Source organism: Rhea americana, unplaced genomic scaffold (genome assembly GCF_003343005.1).
Source record: "Rhea americana isolate MKP2758 unplaced genomic scaffold, rheAme1 scaffold_127, whole genome shotgun sequence".
Classification (NCBI taxonomy): domain Eukaryota; kingdom Metazoa; phylum Chordata; class Aves; order Rheiformes; family Rheidae; genus Rhea; species Rhea americana.
Window position 1 is genome coordinate 1,766,830 of NW_028185339.1, and position 20,758 is coordinate 1,787,587.

At 39.4% G+C, this 20,758-nt stretch overlaps 1 protein-coding gene across 1 annotated transcript in view; it reads right to left on the reverse strand.

The window, feature by feature from the left end:
• Positions 1 to 277: 277 nt before the first annotated feature.
• Positions 278 to 20,758, reverse strand: part of TGFB2 (transforming growth factor beta 2) — a 69,302-nt gene continuing 48,821 nt past the window's right edge. The window contains exons 3-7 of the mRNA XM_085326082.1: positions 9,415 to 9,547; positions 9,186 to 9,296; positions 6,523 to 6,697; positions 5,743 to 5,896; positions 278 to 3,832 (exon numbers count right to left, since the gene is read on the reverse strand). Coding sequence (XP_085182208.1) covers positions 3,674 to 3,832; positions 5,743 to 5,896; positions 6,523 to 6,697; positions 9,186 to 9,296; positions 9,415 to 9,547 — 732 coding nt within the window. The 3' untranslated portion in view covers positions 278 to 3,673. The remainder of the gene's footprint in view (positions 3,833 to 5,742; positions 5,897 to 6,522; positions 6,698 to 9,185; positions 9,297 to 9,414; positions 9,548 to 20,758) is intronic.

The window sequence follows — 20,758 nt, forward strand, 5'->3', positions numbered from 1 at the left end:
GTCCTATGCACACACGGGAAACTGCTGTTCCCGACAGTCAAGCAAAGCCATTTCTTTCCTGTAGGCCAACAGGCATTTCGCAGTCGCTCCGTGGAAAGCAATCCTTAGAGCATTGGAGTGATCCATTCTTACCCTGAACGGTTTTCTTAACCTCAGTCTATGCCGTGCCATGTCAAGGTCACACACACAAAAAAATGCTTTGCACTGATTAAGCTGAGACAGAGCTAAGGAATTTGCTACTTCAGAAGAATACTGCCATATGAAAGCAACACCAGCATACAATTGAAATAATTTATTTACCACTAGAGCACCACAAAAACAGACATACAATGTGTTAAAATACAGAGTAATCGATCACCAAAGTACAACACAGCTGTCCTTATGTTGCTTTTTCTTTTTTCCTTTAAACCATGCCACCATACAATTGAATTGTTGTTAAAGACACAAAAAATGCTGTCTAACCCACTCCGCTAGGTGCTAAGATTCCCCCTCAGCCCTACGTAACCCCTTTGGGTCTGATCTTTCAAGGGGCTGAACATTTCCTGCCAAATGTTGGGTATCACCAAGTCTTAGTGACTTTGCTGAGAGGTAATTACTGCTGGGTAATTATCTCTTCATAAGAAAGCCACTGGTACAAGGTCTTTGAGCTTGTCCCATCTGAACGTCGTTCGGGGGGATTTACATCAGAACCAAGGGGCGCTTAGGCCTCACAATATCCCACTCTGTAGAAGGGAATTTCATCCAGGAGCTCTGCACACTGTAGGATCAGGCCTAACATCCTTGATAACTAAAGGGAAATACACAGTTAATTCTCCACCACCTCCCAACCCCCAGGTTGCAGGACCTTTRTAATAGAGTATTTCAAATACTATCAGTGCATTTCTGAGGAAAAAAAGTAAAAACAAAAATATATCTGATTCTGGGGTAAGGACTTAAAGAAAAAAGGTTTCATACTTAGATTCAGAGAACAAAAACTCCAAATCCAAATCAAAATTTTCAGCTGCGTCCAGCGCATAGTGAGTAGAGTTGGACAACCACGGGATCTTGTATTCCACTTTTTCAAATCAGCAAGCTCAAAACTGGCTTTGAGCTGCATTCACACGGTAGAGAATTGCAAAAATGTTTTTAAGTTTTTTAAAATGTGTTCATTCTTGCTCCATTTCCTGCCCAACAAAAATACATTTCTCATACTGAACCTGATAAAACTACTTTTGCTGCTGTGTACAGCAACATCCAGAGTATTTACTACCCTGAGGAGTTTCACTGAGTTCAGTGCATCTTCTYGTTGGAGTAAATCTGGCTCACACAAGTACTAGCAGGACAGATTTTTCACTTGTGAATCTTAACTCACTAAATAAATCAAAAGTCTAACATACCTCCTCCTCTGCGCTGAGTCAATGCGTGGGATTAGACCATCTGTGGGGCTACATTTCCATCTAGGCAAAAAGCATAGGCTCTACTGAAGTCCAGAGGAGCAATGTGTGCAAGCCACTGCGGCACTTCAGTTTTACATCAGTGTTCTGCTGAAGGTAAAGAAATTGCACTTCTTAAAACTGGAGCTAACAACATAAAGCCCAGGAGCGTCTTCCTGATACCATTTAGGTCAATGACAGAAAATGTCCTTCTCATCCAAGTAGTTTGTTTCTAGCACAGTTTTCGAGCTTTGCCACTCAAAACCATTCATCATGTGAAATGAACTGAACGTTTCCTCTTCGTGATTTTTTGGCTTATTGAGTTTAGGGATTTTTTAAAATGAAATGAATGCTGTAGATTTTTTAAGCATGTACAAAAACATTCTAGGAACCTGTTTCTTTTTCCTTTTGAAAAAAAAAAACAGTAAAGCTTTTTATGTGAACTCAATTAAAAAAAAATTTTTTTTGACAAARCTCACAAAATCAAGGGGCCGATCCTGCAATTCCTTACGTGCACCGATCGCCTTCAGGGGCTTGCCGTGGCCTTAGAGAAGTTAAAGGCAAACCTCTTAACTGCAATAGGAGCGGGTTCAGTCCTAGAGCCTAACCGCAGGTGAAAGTCCCTGCTGAGCGACAGGCCACCACGAGGCCTTTGCGTGGATAACGTTCCCACTCGAGCCCTGCTCTGAAGGCACTGCTGAGGCATCCGCTTCGTCCTAGCCTTCTGCACAGTGGTGAATGTCATTCTCTGTAAGGGTCTGCCTCGCCTCACTCAGGCTGGGACATCTTTTCTTGAAAAATCTTGCTCCCTGTCCATCTGTTTAAATGTCTATAGCCAAAAAAAAAAAAAAAAAAAAAAGTGTAGAAGTCTGAATCACACTGAGATTCAAATGTTACAAATGGGGATGAATTAGGAGCGAGGGAATGAGGGAAGGAGAGATCGTTTTAATCCACCCTTTTTATAAAACAAAAAACAAATGGAGTCAGGTAGCTTATGTCATAATGATGAACAATATACAAAGCACATGTATAGCAATTATTATAAAACATGTATTTGTAGTGCAAGTCAAAATACAGGGACTCTACTCATACTGGCCAGCTAGAGGGAAACACATGATTCTGAGTGATCAAAAAGAGCCCCAAATTSAAATTCAAACTCATGAGAGCTGACAGTATTACAGAGTACAAAAATATGGTGAAAATTTACACATTACACATAAAGTACTTAATTTTTTAATAGTTTACAAATAGAGATCTACAGATATGTTTCCAATTAAGCTGGCTTTTACTACCCACCTATTGTAATACTCTAGGTATGGTTATATATACCAAAAGAACAAAAAATCCCATAGCATAGCTATACAGCAACATATTAAGGTCTGAAGATTAGACCAGTACATGTTAAATATTTCACTGGTTTACTAAACTGACATTTTAAATCATTTACAGTAAAAAAAAAATCTTAAAGACTTGTCTTTGAGACTGAAACAGAGTGTCCTTTATTAGTAAGTTATTCAGTATTTAAAACAAGGGTTTGAGACCTTACAAGAAGCCTCCCTAGGCAGCTGGCATGAAAAACAAGGTATTTTAAAGGCAGAGTTTCTCAATAATGTAATAACTGAATTCTATTTTAATTGAGCTAAACTAGCCACTACTTTTCAGAATCGTTTGAGTTCCTTTAGGCTTTATATGCATTTCTGGCAGCTTATTTGGTCTCCRCTTTGTCCACATTTGCTGGTTTTCTTTTTTCCAAGGGTGATATGGAAATGTTCGTTTGATAGTTTTTACACACAAATAAATAATGCACTGTTAACTCTAAAGCTAAGAGGAATGGGTAGGATGCCTACTGCGTAACGATACAGAGAGATCAAGTAAGGCACGAGACAGATACAGCAACTCCACTTCATGGGATTTTCCTGTTTTTTTCCTTTCACATAGTAACACTAACAAATTTCTTCCAGTGTTTATTTTTTAAAAGGTTTTTTTTTCCTTTAACTTTGCTTCTTGTCTATCTCACACTATGTGTAGGTGAAATGTTGGATAAAGGCCTTCAATGTTTTGCTTCAGATGCCAGTTAAAAAAAAACATAACAAACTTTCAAACAGTTCAGACTAGTACCGCTTTTTTTCTTCTTCTTTTTTTTTTCTTTTAACACTGATGAACCTGGGTTTTCATTTTTCTTTCTTTCTTTCTCTCTCTTTCTTTTTTCCTTGGTATTTTTTTTTTTAATACACACACGTCATGCTGTTTCGGGGCATTCTTTAGCTGCATTTGCAAGACTTTACGATCATGTTGGACAGCTGTTCGATTTTGGGCGTTTTGCCAATGTAGTACAGGATGGTGAGGGGCTCTAAATCCTGGGACACACAGCACGGAGAGGCAGAGGCTTCTGGATTTATGGTGTTATACAAGCTGAGTACCTAAAAGGAGAGAGGAAAAAAGGGTGATTAAGAAGGTTATCCCTGCCTTCCTGACACTCTGCAAATCAAATTCCTTTCTGCTTCATTTCTTCCGATGGTGCCTGACAGGAAGCCCTGAAATCAACAGGAAGATTCCTGGACGTTAATATTTCAGTACGTTTCTCYAGTTCAATCTGTTGTCACCCCCGTGAGCTTCCTAAGCTTTTAACTTGACAGCCTTAAATCCCAGAACAGGTACGTGCCTGGAGCMTGCCCTGAAAATGTCACCCTTTAAATTACCACGCACGCCATGTTGATATGGAAAGAAAACACTGGAAGGCTTTCATTTGTGTCTTCAGATTACCATTTGCTGTCACAGGATTTYGTGCACCAGCGAAGAGAGCCCGTTAGTGCATAAGCATCCCTCTGCCGTTCCTCCCACACTACCTTTTAGTAGGTCCCTTAATGCCACTGTGCAAGAACTACGACTTAACCAGCAGTTACCCTTGCTGAGAATCAGCTGCGGTAAAGTCAGCAGCTCTGGCGCTTTCCATCACATTAGATTCATGTGCATGGTTCCCTGCACGGGAAGTATGTAGGTTACCCACTGATGATACATAGGTATTTCCGAGGATGCCATTAATGTGTTAGCTAAACACTAAGTGACCTTTTCCTAGAGCTTCAGCACAACATTTACAGCTTAGAGAGACAGAAGATCTGTTCAGGACAACAACACTACTTACTTTATTAAGCAACTTTTGACTCCTTGGGTAACTATCCAAACCACGTATTTGCGACCGTGACAGTTATTCTTCCTCTTTCCTTAAAAAAACAGTGCTGCTCCAAACTACGTACACTATTACTGCACATCTGCAAAGGAACATACTTACCATATTTATACCTGTGCCTGCTGACACTGCTAGTACTATAAGGACACAGCCAGTGACAGCTATGAGGACCATAAGACTTAGCTGTTTAAGTTCCAGAAGAACACAGACCTGGACTTCAATACCCTTCCATGCCAAAGGGAAAGCAATCTGACATGAGGAGTTCTTACTGCTGCCTAATGTTGACCTGGTATTTTAAAGGTGGCTTCAAGAGAGGGAGGCATCATTATTAGTGTGAATCTGAGAGTAAAAGCCTTACTTTATGACAACTGCAATGCCTACGTCCGCCACTTGCATTTACTGTCTACATGGCCTTAGTGTCAGTAGAGAGAAATAAGCGCTTGAAGGCACAATTCCACTCACCCTAACATAGGTGGCTAAAATACCACATCCAATCCCTAAAAAAAAAAAAAAAAGACAACATCCCAGATGCCTGTCAGTTCATCAGCATCACAGACAAAGAGTCTCTCTTTTACATACAAACTTTCAAAGTGCAAGAACTTTCAGAGTAAAAGAAGAAATACTTGGCTTGGCACATTTTCATGAAATGGCAGTAGATTCAGATCGTTTCTTGGTCTGGTAGCAGATCAATAACAATGCAAAATGAAGAACATCAAATCAYAAAGTAGGTGATAATCAGGTGGTAAGATTCAGCCACATTATCGCTCTGATAGTGTGYCTCCCTCATTGCCTCTTGAGGGAATTCATTGTGCCATCTTTCACTTCTGCTCTTTGGTGAAYGGTCCCCTTTTCAGGCAGCCTTCCAAAGCTATACTATGTTAATATTCAGAAACAGTATTTGATACATCCATATGTCATATTGATGAATACATTAAAAATAAATCTCTGAGACAATACACGCCCTCTACTTCAACTTTAGCTTAAAATCACGTTCAGGTCCCTCTGCAGGGCCATATTTCACCATCCTAAGTTATTAGGAAAATAAATGGAAGCTTTTGGCATTGGTACTGATGACAGTCCTAGAAACATATTTTACCCTGCAGTTATAAAATAGAGCTGAAAATTACCAAAGTCATTACTTACTCTGCTATGCTGAGTATCTGAGCTCCATAAATACGGGCATGCTCCTGCACAGAAATTAGCATGATACCCTTTAGGTTCATGAATCCATTTCCAGCCAAGATCCCTCTTGAAGTCAATATAAAGTGGACGCAGGCAGCAATTATCCTGAACATTCCTGGAAATAAAATACAGACAAATGCATCAGTCATAAAAAGCCTACATAGGAGATAAAAAATAATCTAGCTGCTTGCTGCCTGAAAGATGCTTTACAGGGAGGAAATTCTGATTCTCAGCAATTTACAACCAAATTACACTAAAAATAGCTTATACTGTAGCTGAAATCAGGTGCTTAAGCATGGCAGTACTTGCTTATACAGCCAAAGCTAATGGTTTGGCTGGAGAACCAGTAAGTATTTTTTTCTCCAGGTCCTACTGAATGGCCTATCTGAGTAGGTGAACATATTGGAGCTCACAATTTGTCTACAATTACGGAGCCAATAAGCCTGGGAACATCCCAGACAGAACTCAGCTTCCTGCTTTCTCAGGCCATAAAGCCTCCTCTTTTGCCATTATGTTCCCTGGGAGGGGAGACTGCTTGGCAGATACCAGCTGCACATCCTAAGCAACCATGAGAGTACTGCTGGGCACAGACACCGCTGGTCTGCAAGTGAGGGGCCAAGTCCTGTATAAACGCCTATCAAAAAGAAACGTCAGTTTATATTATAAGCAACTACATCACACCTCCAAGGCACTTAGGTTTGTGTGACTATGTAAGTTTACKGAATACAGATGCATAGTTACCTAAAACAATAGGCAGCATCTAGAGCACGCTTCTTCCGCCGACTGGGCTGTTGCGACTCAAGTCTGTAGGAGGGTAATAACATTAGCAGAAGATGTGGGGTCTTCCCACTGTATTTTTTCCTATTGGACTTTAAAGCTTTCACATCACCACTGGAATATGTGTAGTCATCAATACCTTCAAAAAATACATTTTGGTGATAAACATTGTGTTGCTTTTTCTTCACAAGTTAAATAAACCATCTCTTTAAAAAAAAGTTCTCTCAGAAACTGGGCAATGATGGTGTCAGCTGAGTGTGTTCACTGGCAAAGTGGGAGCAAATTTCAACCTGAGATCCCTGCATTAGGACATTCACAGTTCTTATGCATCTATCTTATCAGCCATCACACGTTCAGAGCCATTAGAATGACTTTTCAGTACATTTACCAAAACAGTTGAAATGAATAACAAAAAAGACATCTTGGGTCACTTACTTCATCCCACAACATGTGCCTACTCGCTCCGCCTAACTTAGTTTCAAATGTCCCAAGCTATGACGATTTTGCCACCTCACTTAGGGCAGTAATCCAATTTTTGAGTAGCTGTACAGCTTTTAAAACCTCATGACACACTTAAAGCTACTCTGGATGCTTAAGGTGCACTTCCCACTGCTTACTTCCATCCAATTAGTTCTCTTTAACTACTGACTGAATAACTCCTCCTCTCYATCACATTTACCTCTTTTTCATTATTGTAACTTCTCTTTCTGTCTCCCACTGGCAGTCTATTTAATCCTGTTAATTTCCCCAGGAAATCAGTTATTCTAGGCCTTTCTTTTGTATATATATGGCAAGGACATTCATCAAAGCATTTYTTCTTGAAGTAGAAATCAGTGACCTCACATTTTGTATTTTCTCTCTTGAAACACTTACTAGCTTCTTATCTTGACAACAGAACGGGCAAAAGAACTCAAGGTGTTAGCTTTTTCTAGCAGTTCAAACAGTGAATTTTATACCTTTTGCTAAGTGCCTTTCGAAAATTAACTTCCTGAAGCAGATAATGCTATCTAAAAAGATATATTTTTCATTCTGTAACATTCACATTGATCAAATGTCATACAATTTTGAAATTCATAGTAAATACATACAGTGGCCTTACTCACATGTACAGTGCTGATAATTACTTAGAGAAAAAAAATCTCAACATAGTGAAACAATGGTAAAAATATACTTGAGACAGAATATAGCTGAATCCTTGAAAAACAAAACAAATGAACCAAATCGTGATATACTTGAATAAATGAGAATTTCACATATAGAATTTGGATTGCTACATTGAGTATGTACTGGTTAATGGTAATGACTGCACAATCAATGCCACTAAATAGTAATTCCTTTTTTGAAACCAAAACTTGGTTTAAAAACACAAGGGAGTTTATGTGACCTTGATATACTTGTGCTATCTCACTTGTCTGCTGTTCATAAGAAGCACACATCCATAGCCTTAGATACAAACTATTATTTTTTTTATAGCCACACAATCCAGTCTTTAATTTTTCACCAACCAAATTGTCRGCATAAAAAATACTATGTGCAATGAATATACAAAATATAAGTTACAATAAATGGAATGTGCCAGCAATGGTGAGTAGATATTGAGATACTCAGTGTTAACTAATATAGTTCTGTTAAAATGTTGCTGACATAACAAAAAAAAGTAAGAAAAAAGTTATTTAGCACTGTGAAAACAGCTGGAAGTATTTTTTTTAGGTACCTACAAAGGCTCTGATGCTCTATACACAGTGAGGACAGAGGAAGGAGCCTCTGTATAGCAATTCATCCCATTTTGCAACAGGTAGGTTGATTCACATCCTGACCATGTCATTTTTCCCCCATTGACTGGGTAACTGGTTTAGCTTAGACAGCTGCTATCAGGCAGCTTAAGTTAGATATGAGATGATTTGTCACTCTTGGATAGCAGGCAGCCAGTATTCAAYGTCTTTATGTCACGGAAGTGACTCCTCAGGGAACTGTGCCCTTCCCATTAGAATTACCTTTCTTGCTTTTTTGGGGGAGTTAATGAGCAAACTAGCCGCCTGTCGCCTAAACTTTGAAAATTTGTCATGCCAAGGATTGTTTTCTCTGACACACTTCTAAAATGCACCACGCTCACACACAGATCTACTGCAAGCAGCTTACATGTGTGCCACATGTGATCCTAATTCGACTTTCCAGCTGTCATCTTCGCTGAACCATCACAATACTAGGATGGACAGCAGTCAAAAAGTTTAGTTAGAAAGCACTCAGCAAGTTTTCTCATGACTATCCAACACTGGATTGTCTACTGTCCATTTGTCTTCCCAGATCTCCTAAATATCCAAAATTGAATGCATGTGTACCCAGTGCATATGCTGTAAACTGTAACAGCAACATTTAAAGACATCAAAGCTGAATTCATGGAATGAAACAACTTATTTGTACCATTTGCTTTCAGAATAGTTCAGCTGATAACAGTTTTATGCTTGTGCCTTCAATACCATTTACTACCAGTTGGGAATCAAGATTTCAAATGAGTAAGCTTTACTCAATAAGTTGAATTCTATTTTGAAGAGATAGTAAGAGCTCTTTGTTTTTCTCCACAGTTAGCACGTATCATAACATTTTAAGAATTTTTTTTCTTTCATTACCTGCAAATCTTGCTTCAAGCTCCTCACTTTTATTTGGGATGATATAATTATTGGAAGGCACRAAGGTGCAGCACGGACAATGTAAACTTATCTTAAATCCAAGGTTCCTGTCTGCAAAACACGAAAGTAAGTGGAATTGATTTTCACATGTGGAGTGAACCTGAAATAGTGCTGAATTAATAGAGGAGGAGCTGGGTCAGGAGCRAGGGGAAAGTGCCCATGTTGTCACCTCTGTGATGGAGCCATTCATGTACAGCCTCAGTGACATCAAAAGATAGCCATTCTCCTTCAGCTCTGGTTTTAACTACTTTGCTATCAATGTAGCGCTGTCCTGGTGATGATAATTCTTTGGATTTTAGAACCTGCAAGAAACAACAAATATGACTGCCTATAGATTAAAATATAGTAGGTTTTTATCAAAATAAAACAAAGACAGACAGCTAAAATAGCAGCAAAAACTCAAGGCTCTACATAGCAGATGAACATTTGGCCATGTTGTCAGTTTATTTCAGTACAGGAAAGCAACAGTGTGTTTCTGATTAGTACATGGTTTTGACAAAATCTTTACTACCTACTTTAACGGCAACAAGAACAGGGACTAAATCAGCTCACTACTGTGGTAAAGGAGACTGTCTAACCTGGTCTTTCATGTCTCATTTCTCTCAGGATTTGTGCTGCAAACTGTCTCTATCCATCACCGGTTGTTCCACACTTCTAAGTGCAGGGGTACAGCCATGGCACCATTTTGCCCTGTCACTGCTGCAGTGCATCCCACAACTAAAGATGTTTGGCTCTCAAAAATGAGAAATGTATTTCCACATTTTCTCTTTGCTTTATAAAGAATTTTCTTAGGGGTATGGGGAGATAAAGGCAATATGAAAACACCCTAGAGAAATCGGCTTACGTTGTCAAGTAAAACACTATTGTATATTCCGTATTAAGAAAAAACATATAAAAAGACTGTAACGAACTCTTATTTTGCAACACAAGAGGACAAGAGATCACAATAAAYTAGGACATGAAAAGTGAAGTTATTTTACCATATTCAGTAATACTTGCACTGGCTACAGCATACCAGATGCTGAAGGAGAACCTGTTTAATATGTTCAGCACACGGAAGATGTTATACTGTTCACCCATAACTAAACCGTGCACTGCTGCCTTATTAATGCTTCCAGTCTTCCCTTTGAGTTCCGTTACTGGTTATATATTAAAATTAAAAACAGGAAAAAAGTATACACACAGCTAATTCATACAGCTAATCTGGGGGCATGTGGAAACTCTGTGAGGTGTGAAACTTGGCTACACATGGATTTGTGCAACAGATGATGCTGCTTCTGTCCAGATTTTGATCTCAAYTGGTCAGTATTTGTGTCGGAAGATTTATCAAAGCTAGTTACGGAGCATCCAACAAAATCACCTTTAGAAAAAAAAAGTCTCCTCGCTTTCAAGACACAGCAACGTGTGCCTAGAATGTCAAGTCCTCCTTATGCCTAACCAATTGAGCAAGCACTTTCCCACACACAGGCATAGACTGCTATTACTTTCTCTAACTCTTAAAAGAAAATAATTGGGCTGTTGGCTGCTAACAGCTTTCTAGTTTCCTAGTTATTACTATGTTGATAGTTTTGTGATGCAGGGAGACAGAATGCAATGCAATGTTAAGKCAATTCTAACCAAGAACATATGATAACACCACTTTGTAACTTTTGGCATGTCAGTCATATGACTYTGTACATTGTTTTGGGTTCTTCCTTTATTTAACCACCCAAGTATATCTCCAAATGAGTAACTGGCAGACATTTCTCATTGTTTCCCCTTATTTTCTCAACCTGGATTACCTGACACCTAGCAAACTGTGCTGGTGTAAAACAATGGTGAAACTGCATAATATATGTAAAGAAAAATATTTCAAAAGAGGTGTGAAATTATGTCATCATGATAAAATTATGTTTTTCAAAATGAAAAAGAAGCAACACTGAAACAAACAGATTCTACATGCCCAACATGTACAGTCTCCCTTTTTATTTCATTGGAGCACTAGACTGCTCAAATGCCCACAGTACATTTGATGCAAATGATAACATTTGTCTTATGAGAGGACAGCAGTATAATAAGCTCTACCTCTTCCTTCTGATTAAGGCATTTACAGTAGGACTAGGGAAGTGGAAAGACATGGGAAGATATTGGTTTAAATTCAGAGAGTTATGAAATGCCCTTAGGTAGAAATTGAAGGCATTCAAACATTTAACATTGGGGCCCCTTTTTATGAGGCAACCTTCAAACAAAGTGTTTGAACAACCGTTTATAGAGAGTCTGACAGCAGCAAGGAGGCTCTCATTGCTCATAAGAGCCAGAGGGATAAGAGCATCGGTAATCACTGCTGGAAAAGTCCCTGAGAAGCACAAACATAATTTTGCCTTCGCTTTGGTCTTTACTCAAGTGTTTCTGAGGACACAACACAGCTGTCATTCTGCACAGATATGTCTGAGAGCGGGAAAAAAAAGAAGGCAAAAGAGACACATGAATTTGGTTCTCCCCTTCCTTTCTGCATAGTCATCTTTCCAAAGACTCCAGAAACTGCATACCTCACAGCAGGTTTGGCAGTGATGTAAGGATCTAAAAATAAGTAATATGTTAAGAGTAACCTACTGTTAACAGTAACTGGTCTTCAGTATGTTATGAAGACTCAGCTGCACCTTAGAATCCAAAAGAGAATGTCTTTACCCCAATCCCACTCCCAGAGAAAGACAAAGTCAAGGACTGTCAGTATGTACTTGGCATGGAAGGCATTTATGAAAGTAGAAGAGATGATCACTACACATATTCAAAGGCAGTGAGAAAATCCATCCTGACCTATGAACTGAATGATAAGAAAAGCATTTGCGGGTTTCAAAACAGAAGGATAGGATGACATCAGTGTGGATTAAAAGAGCTGTGAATGCTATTCCATATGATCCATACTGTGATAGCTGAAAGCAAGGCTTCTCTCCAACTTGTTTATGCAGTGTGTTCTGGAAGAAAATTATGCCAGGAGGAATGAGCTAAAGGGTCACGAGCTAAGTACAGCATAAGTAATTTCCATGATCAGCATCATGGGCTTAGCAGGCATTAGTAGTTCTTACGTAAAAAGCTACTAAGTGTGAGAAGGGCCATACTTGGTGAGATTAGCAAATCTGCTTCAATCTCTGCATTCTACATGGTGGTACATGCTATAAAACGTTCTGACCTGTATCCACAGATACAACATGTTCTTCAAATAAGTGTTCCACAAATTATTATGACATCAGCATTTTAGGTTTTCTCTGTTGTCTTCCCCCTTTGGTTCACTACTTTGCACTTAATTTCTGGTCATACCTTCTGCTTCAGTAACATGTCCTTTTTTTCCAACGCAAACTTAAGCCCATTTCCTTTGGGAAACTTCTCTTTCAGTACTTTGACACTCTCAGATCTCACTACTAGATCAACTAGTTCTGCTGCAAAAAATGCACAGCCTTTTGTATGCCTTACAGCTTTTGTGCTTCAAAGTTTGTCTACTTCTTCCAACTATTCTGACTGGTCTTAGAAGAGATATTACCTTTACCTATAAACATTGCTTTACCTTGCCTTTGTACTTGGCCCATCATAACCACATCAAACTCCACTATCAGATTTCAATTTTAATGCTGTATCAGCTCAAAATATTGTTGTATGACTTGTATTTGCAGGAGCTAAATGAAAGACTAAAAAGCRAAGGCCTTTGGCCAGAAGAGTTTATCTGTAAAATCTAATTTACATTTTCAGTACACTGAAAGTATTAACAGAAGACAAAGAAAAGAGAACACAGGAGAGAAGGAAGACTTAAAATCTGCATGTAAAAGAGGTTACAATTTAAAGTTCCACTTAATTCTTTATCATCGTCCTCTTGCATCTTGTTTAAACACTCCCTCTTAAAAAGGCATAGACTTTGATATCCCTTTRAATCACAACTTGAATTGCTAGGGCCCCCCCCCTTTTTTTTCCTTTGGTGCATCTGGAAATGCCAGATTCAATCACTTGCATGAGYAGGAGACAGAAATTCCACACACTCAGCCTCATCCCCCTCACTCACAAGCAGCACGTTTGAACATCTGCACGCACAAGTAGCTGACAACGTACAAAAAGTGCATACACACAGGTGCGAGCTTGCACACCTTTACTCAYGCATGAGTGAAAGCCCAAGATCAAAATATTCTAAATTCGAGTTCTACAAAATTTCTGCAACCTTTAAATATAGGATGCTGTTCTAGGTAGATCTGTTTGTTTGGTCCTGCTTTCAACATAGGGATAATGCATCGTTGCCATTTTTAAGAAAGAATTACACTGGGAATATATGYGTATGATTATATGATGTGGGAATTAGCTGAATGGGTTCAAGTGTTAAGAAAAGGTTATCTAGCATCCTTCTGGCCCAGAGTGCACAGGAATTTTCCTTCAGTAGCATTGCTTTAAATTTTAAAAACATCAGCTTTCTTTTGTCTGTCCCTCTTTTTGGATGAGATTCCTCCCCTTCTCCTGAAAGCAAATTCTTAGCCAAAACTCTTATTAAACTCTTCTTGTCATACTATCTTGTATAYTTGAGCCTTGCCTTCTAGATATCATTTTCTATGTGCACTGCTAATCCTTCTCCCACTGTTTTTCTATTCTGACTTTTCTTAAAAATGTATTTTAAAAATCTTAAAAATACCTATGAAGAATCTCTAGAAATCACATACATAAAGATACTGTCAGCACTATAAGGAAAAATAAATACATAAATAATTCATTTAGATAACTGAATAAAGCAGGTAATTGTTGGAAAGGGCTGAGGAAGCAGCACAGACAAATGCAAAAAAATTGCTCTTGCCTCTACATCTTCATATGTTTGGGAAGCACCGTCGGTGTTCTCAGTGGTGCGAACATTTACATGCCTCCTCCATCAAGTCTACCAGATTTCTGGTATGTTATTAATCCTGTTGAGATCTTCTGCTCTTTAGCTCTACAGAGGCATTCTGCCCAGTCCTGTTTTTTAAAGGGGAGATTCTCTGCTCTGCTGGCAGTAATTTTTCTGTGTTCCTCTCTGTCCATTACGAGGAGACTTGACTCTGATATCACCTTACAAGCATAGCCTGAATCACCATGATCTGTGCAATTAGTAGTGACATGGTTCAAACTGGCTGCAGAAGAAAAACAAATGAGTTTCCAGAAAAGACTGATCTCTAAAATACTTATGCCACCTGCTCTGTTTATTTGTCAGCAAAATGGGAGTGCCTTAACTAWTTTTTTTATTTAAGTATCAAAAAACTGAACTATCGATAAAAATATTGGAGGATAAAACTATTTATGGGCTAAYACTCCCAAGAATAACTTGCATAACAAGTATAACTCTATCACTATAGGTCAATTCCAAGTATAAAAATAAGGAAAATGATTGTCAGTGCATATCTTACAAACCATAAAATACACTGAGAGCGCTATATAAATCATAACAACAAAAGCGTTTCAAAAAAATTAGTAGAAACATGTCTTCTTTAAAAAAACGAGGCAAATCAGAGGCTGTTAAAAATCCAAGCACCAGTACTTCATTTCAATGTACTTGTAGCAGTTAAAAAACAAAAACATGAATAGAAGAAAAAACTCCAAGATCCAGGACACTGTTAACAGAAACAGATAAATATTTTGCTCAAATGTTTGTCTACTTGCTTTCTCATATATATGTAGGCAGCTAAAGTAGGGGATAGCTGAATGAAAACATTAGTGTATGTACTCTAAACAATAACTACTGAAAGCAGTCTCCAGTACAGCCCGTCTTTGTGACTCACTACACACATCACAGGAAAGAGCTCCACCGAAAACACACTGGTTCTTTCAAATAACTAGAGCTCCAGAAAAGCAACTGGCTTAGTTTACTTCAGGCTTGATGGCCTGACCAGTAAATACTCTTATTTTCCTGTAGATACCACAGTAAGATGTCAAAAAGCAGGAAAATTACAATTAAACATAACTTACAGTGCAATAGTTTTGGGCTAACAAATTCATCACCTCCGAAAAAGCAAATAAATAAAAAATTGACATTGGTTCAGCCGTGATGATAAACAGGCTGATGTGTCAATGACATACATCTATTGAAGCCAAGAAAACTGGAGGCACATATCAAAGGCTACACTTTAGCAACAAGAGTATTTTATAACTAGGTTTGAGAACTATGGTCATCAAGTGGTAGGATGTATTTTGGCAATGTATGCTTTTTTTAAAACAAGCTGATGAACTTGCAAAACATAATAAGATACCTAAGAATACCTATCTTGTCTTCTGTGTTGACCTGGAACTCAGGATGGTAACTGCAGTCAGAAAGCGTGGTTTCTAGCTATCGCCGAATAAAAGTAAATATGGTATTATCTTGTAAAAGCTTCTCATTAATCTGTTTTTTTCTCTCCATTTATTCTGAACTGTCTGATCTCCTCCCTCCAGATGTTGTTGGCTCCCTGATAACTTCCTTCCTTCCCCTATCATTTCAGACTTCTSTGATGTTGTTGTATTACAACATCTTCGTGGACTTACTAATCTTTCTCTTATTTATCAGTCATTATCCATGGTTTCTATTGGAACTTCAAGGGCCTTTCACAATAATGGAAATAACCTAACATGTACTTATGATCTCAAAGTAAGTAAGTCCGGACAACAAGATCCAGTGGTAAGYTATGTGCTGGTTAACATTAGAGCAGAGATAAGTTCAGCTATACTCAGCATCATGGCTGAAATCAGACATTTAGGATAACCTCTTTGGAATTAACAGAATATTGCAAGGGACAAAAATATAGCCCTGTGCAATATAAYTACATTCCTACGATTTGCATATGCGGCCTCTTGTGTCTTCAAAATTTGTATGTGCTATTTGCTGCCTAATTCCAAATTTCAAAGGCCTCTTCAGACAGCTCTGTGACTTCACCCAGTCCTTTCTGAAATTTAACCTCCATGTTAGTTCTCAATCCTTTCTCACTCTCTTGTTCAAGGCCTTGGATACTGTCTTGGACACAAGGATAAGCAAACTCTTAATTCTATTGCAAACCACTACAACCTCTTCTCTCCAATTTCTTATTCAATGTATGTGAAAACGTAAGCTGTAAAGTGTAATACCTCCAAGTAACACATTTTGCAAGATAATCAAAAGTCTACCAGCTATCAGAATGTTTGCTTTTTCTTATCACCACCAGTGCAAGAGACCAACTGCCAGATTTCTGAAAATTCTCYGTGTGATTTTTCAAGCTCTTTTTGTAACTGCTTTTGCAAAAGAGTAAGTCAGATTCTGCTTTCAGTGCTATGGAGTCAGAAGGGGTTTATAGCTCTCCTGTTTATCAATGGAAGTCTTTCCATTACTTGCAAAGGTCTCTGAATCAGGCTCAAACTGAGGGCAGAATCTTTAGAGACTAGTATATGAGATGCAGATTGCCTGCCAAAATACAAAGGTATGGAGTACTTGCCAAAGCTTTTAAAAAGCTATAGCTCTCTGATCCATCTGCTCAGAACTTGCCAGACACGTTCTTCATGCAAACTTGCAAATAAAAAGAACGTATTGCACGCATAACCCAACTCTTTCTACATCTGGATGGGCTACAGCTGCATCAAGATTCCCTCACTGTGCTGGCTGCTACTCACGTAAAGGTGAAAGAAGGTGAAGTGTGAAAAGGGTAAACAGATGAATGGCTAAAGCAGGTCAAAAAGGGAGGGGACGTCAGATATTTTAGGGAATCACTATGACTGGCTCGTTGYATCACCCTGTGGTGACAGCAAGAGCCTCAGGGAAGAGAACATATCATGCGAAGGGATTTCCTCCCCATTTGTTCCCCAAGCAAGGCCTTCCTYGTGCCACTGAAGATACATGTGCAGTATAAGTTGAGGATGCAGCCCTGAGGCTGTTCAGTCTGATTTATGCTTAACCTGGCAGGAAGACTCTGCATTGCATAAGCAATAAACAAGAGCGGAGGGTCTGGGGTCCTTCTCCTGGAAGATTTTGAAATACTGAGTGCAATTTCCTGCCATTTAAGAGATTTTAAGATAGCTCCAAAGAAAGATTTTATGTAAAATGAAGCAAAACAAAAAATCCTGTAAACTTATCTAGTATTTAGCTGTAACTTGCCAGAGGCACATTATGTTTTATTAAAATATCAACAAAGAGGAGCCAAAGTCAACGACAACAGAGTGGGTCCTCCTGTCTCCTAGCCAAACCCCCTGAGTCCTGCAGGGTACTCCCRTATTCATCTCCCCACTAAGCACAGGTCTCACAACCTCTGGCTTTTCCTTGGTCCTGTCCCTGACAGCCTATTTCACTATCTACTGTACAAGCTCCTTGCCAACAAAGCTTCATGTTCTTTTCCTACACCTCTCTTCCACAGCTTTTCCGCATAGGTGCAGTACTGAGAAAGGGAAGCAAAGCCTAAGGAGGCCCACAGTCATTTTGTTCTCCCATTACTGCTGTCTGAGTGATGCTGAGAGAATTTTTTGGAGTCTTTTTGCTGAGGGTCTGCCACCTGCTTTTCAAGTCTGAAACGGCTCTATAGCAAGGTTTTCCCTCTTTTGGCCTTAGACTTGATCTTTTTGCTTTCTTCCAGCCATTTCTGTTGGCTAGCTTGCCCTGAAGACAATGCTCCCCACTTCTTCTGAATGCTGCCTTCTCCATGGACCTCAAAACATTCGCACAACCTCCTCCTCTTTAAGGGCTTCSTAGTGCAGAGCTAGAAAGGCAACCTAACCTTCTTCAGCATGACAGCTATCACGCTGCTCGGCTTGGTTGAAACTTGTGCGTCTCTCAGCATACTCTGGTTTCTCCGACGGATTGCAGCTTTAATTGCGGGAGTTCAACCCCGTGAGCCAGAGGACTGCCTCTGACCTGCTGCACATTCCTGTGCTCCCCCTAACGTATACATATCGCAAAGGGCAGTAAATCTCTCCATTAGCTCAGTGTCCTAGCTTTCTGCACACAGTAGTCCATAGCTGGGAGGACGCATCAGCTCGTGCCAGTAGCTAATGAGATATTATATCCTTCAAGTCRTCTTCAGTAACTGCTCTGTTCCTGGCAGGAGGTGGCTGCATTGCAGATAAGTTCTCAAGTCACAGTGAATATGACGCAGTGTTAAATACTTCCCCTAACCCACGCTTGCAGCTTTTTTGCCAAAGGTACTCTATACACACTTTCAAAAGTACTGAATTTTTGTAGGGGATACAGTATCTGGACCAAAAAAAAAAAAAAAAAAAAAAAAAAAAGATTCTGGAACAAACAGAAAGCAATCTGACTGAAATGTACTGCGAATAACTACTTCTGATCCCCTAGGCCTGAGTAGTTGCTTGGGGGGTTCAGGAACAGGGGGGAAAAAGAGGTTGGTAGAGTAGAAAGTTATTAGGCCCACACGTTATACTGCATTTGGCACTTCAAAGAGCACTGTACATTTGCCAAATAATGTAATCTTGCAACCCTTCAGATTACAAGAGTCTGGTTTCAGGAGAGCAATACCAAAATTGTGAGATTCAAATATATTACTTTGTATGTGGGTCACAGCGATGGCAGTCAATTAAAATCAAATGCCCCAGGTGATATATGTAATACAGATATTCTGCGCCAGTTCAGAGCCACAAACCCTGCTTCCTGATATTTTGTTCTATGGCATGAGAGACAGTACTTTTTGGCAAAAAAAAAAAAAAAAAGCCCCTCTGCTCTTGATTATACTGGGATCAATCTGGAGTAGCTCTACTGTAGTTAGTGTAAATTGCCTCAGATTTGCACTACTGAGATTTGGCCCAAATTTATCGTAGCTCACTCTAAACTTATTCTCTAACTGAATAACAAGACAAAACACTGTCTGAACTGGAAGTAAGGTATTTGAAAGACTGACTGTGGTTTAAATTTAAATCTGACTCATAATAGGGTAATATGTTCCATAGCATCTTCTTCCTTATACCTCCAAGTGAAGAAAGAAGCCCTTAAAAAAACTGGGGTTAATGCTGTCTGGAGTGTAGGCGGCTCTGATTCTTCAGCCCTGGCTGAACACCACAAGAGCACTTGGTGGGGACCAGGCTCTCCTGACAAAGGAGAAAAGGGCCAAAGTTCTGCTCCCACTTTCTTCAAATTCTTCACTGCAAACTGATGTTCCCCTTGGGCTTCAACCTGGTGCAGTATGTTTACTCTGACTCAGCTGTCTCTTCCTCTAATATTTCACGTGGTACATTCCCCTGCTCCACAGCCTAGCAGGTACCCACACATCCAGCAGCCTCAGATAACGACAACAACAAAACCCAGCATTTCAGCCGCATTTTTCACRATGCTTTATGATGCGTTACCAAAACATGGCATGGTTTCCATAGGAAGCAATTACTACTTGTTATTGTTTGACAGTCTATACAATAATAAAACTACCTTAAAAACAATACCACAACACTCGTTGAACAACTGTTTTTCACCCTCCCAGGGTTTTCACTTGTCCAGCTTTGTGGTGATGCCTATTTATTTTCTGGAATGCTTATTCATAAAAGACAAGCTTTTTCTGAACGGTGCRGGAGCTTTATTCATAAATACAGAAGCACCTTAATAAAAGAAAGATGTGATGAAGTCTTCAAAGCAGGCAGGAAAACTGATGAACAAAGACATTCCCATAACAACTGAGCTTTATCTGATCAAATTCCAATAAAGCCCGCATTTGGCATAAATCTTTAAAAACATAGCAAGGCCCACTGGAGGATGCTAAAACTTGTTTATTTAATATTATTCCTCCTCCCTTGCCCCAAAGTACTTTATCCTCTTAATATTTTCTGAAGACTTCATGTATGTTAAAAAGTGCATCACATGAACATACTTGGGAAAAGAAGCACAAAAGAGCTCTGCATCTGAGCCTCCGCCGCCTTACTTCCCTCCAGCTTCCCACTCTCCAAAGTGCTGATGTTCAGCAACCATGATGAACGTATTAACCCTCACTTTCAGGGAAAAGGAACACCAGAAAGGATAATGTCCTTAATAAGTGTAATTCTCTGTGGCTTCATTTACCATAGATAAAAAAGCTGCTCTCTCTTCCTGGCTATCTTATAGAAAAACAATTCCTACTTCTGTGAGTTTTCTTTTATTATATTCCATCATAAGATCACTTAATATGTGCACTGTGCTTCCCATCTGTACAGGAACACACAGATGTTGGCAGACTAATCCTTAAATACCAAGGATAGTATTCTTGGTGAAAACAGACATTAAAGGAAACCGTTTCCACTCTCAGGGATTACCAGTCACCCACTGGCTTCAGTGGACCATTTGAGACACGACACTGGAGGAAAGCACGKTGTACAATGCTGTCGAGGGCCTTGTTTGACGTAGTGGAGAGCTAACAGCAGAGACAGGTGGAGACAGGGTCCTGCTGTTTCTGCTCCAAGGCCACAGTGGCATGGGCTCRTCATGCCAAATAGCCCCAAACTGCCTTACTGGAACCTGTGCAAACAAGGACACAGAGTCCTTTTCTGATGTGGTTTGGAATAAAGAGCCAAGTGCTAGCCCTGGGGAAGCTTAGACAAAAAGGTGCAGTCTCTTTTTTTTTTTTTTT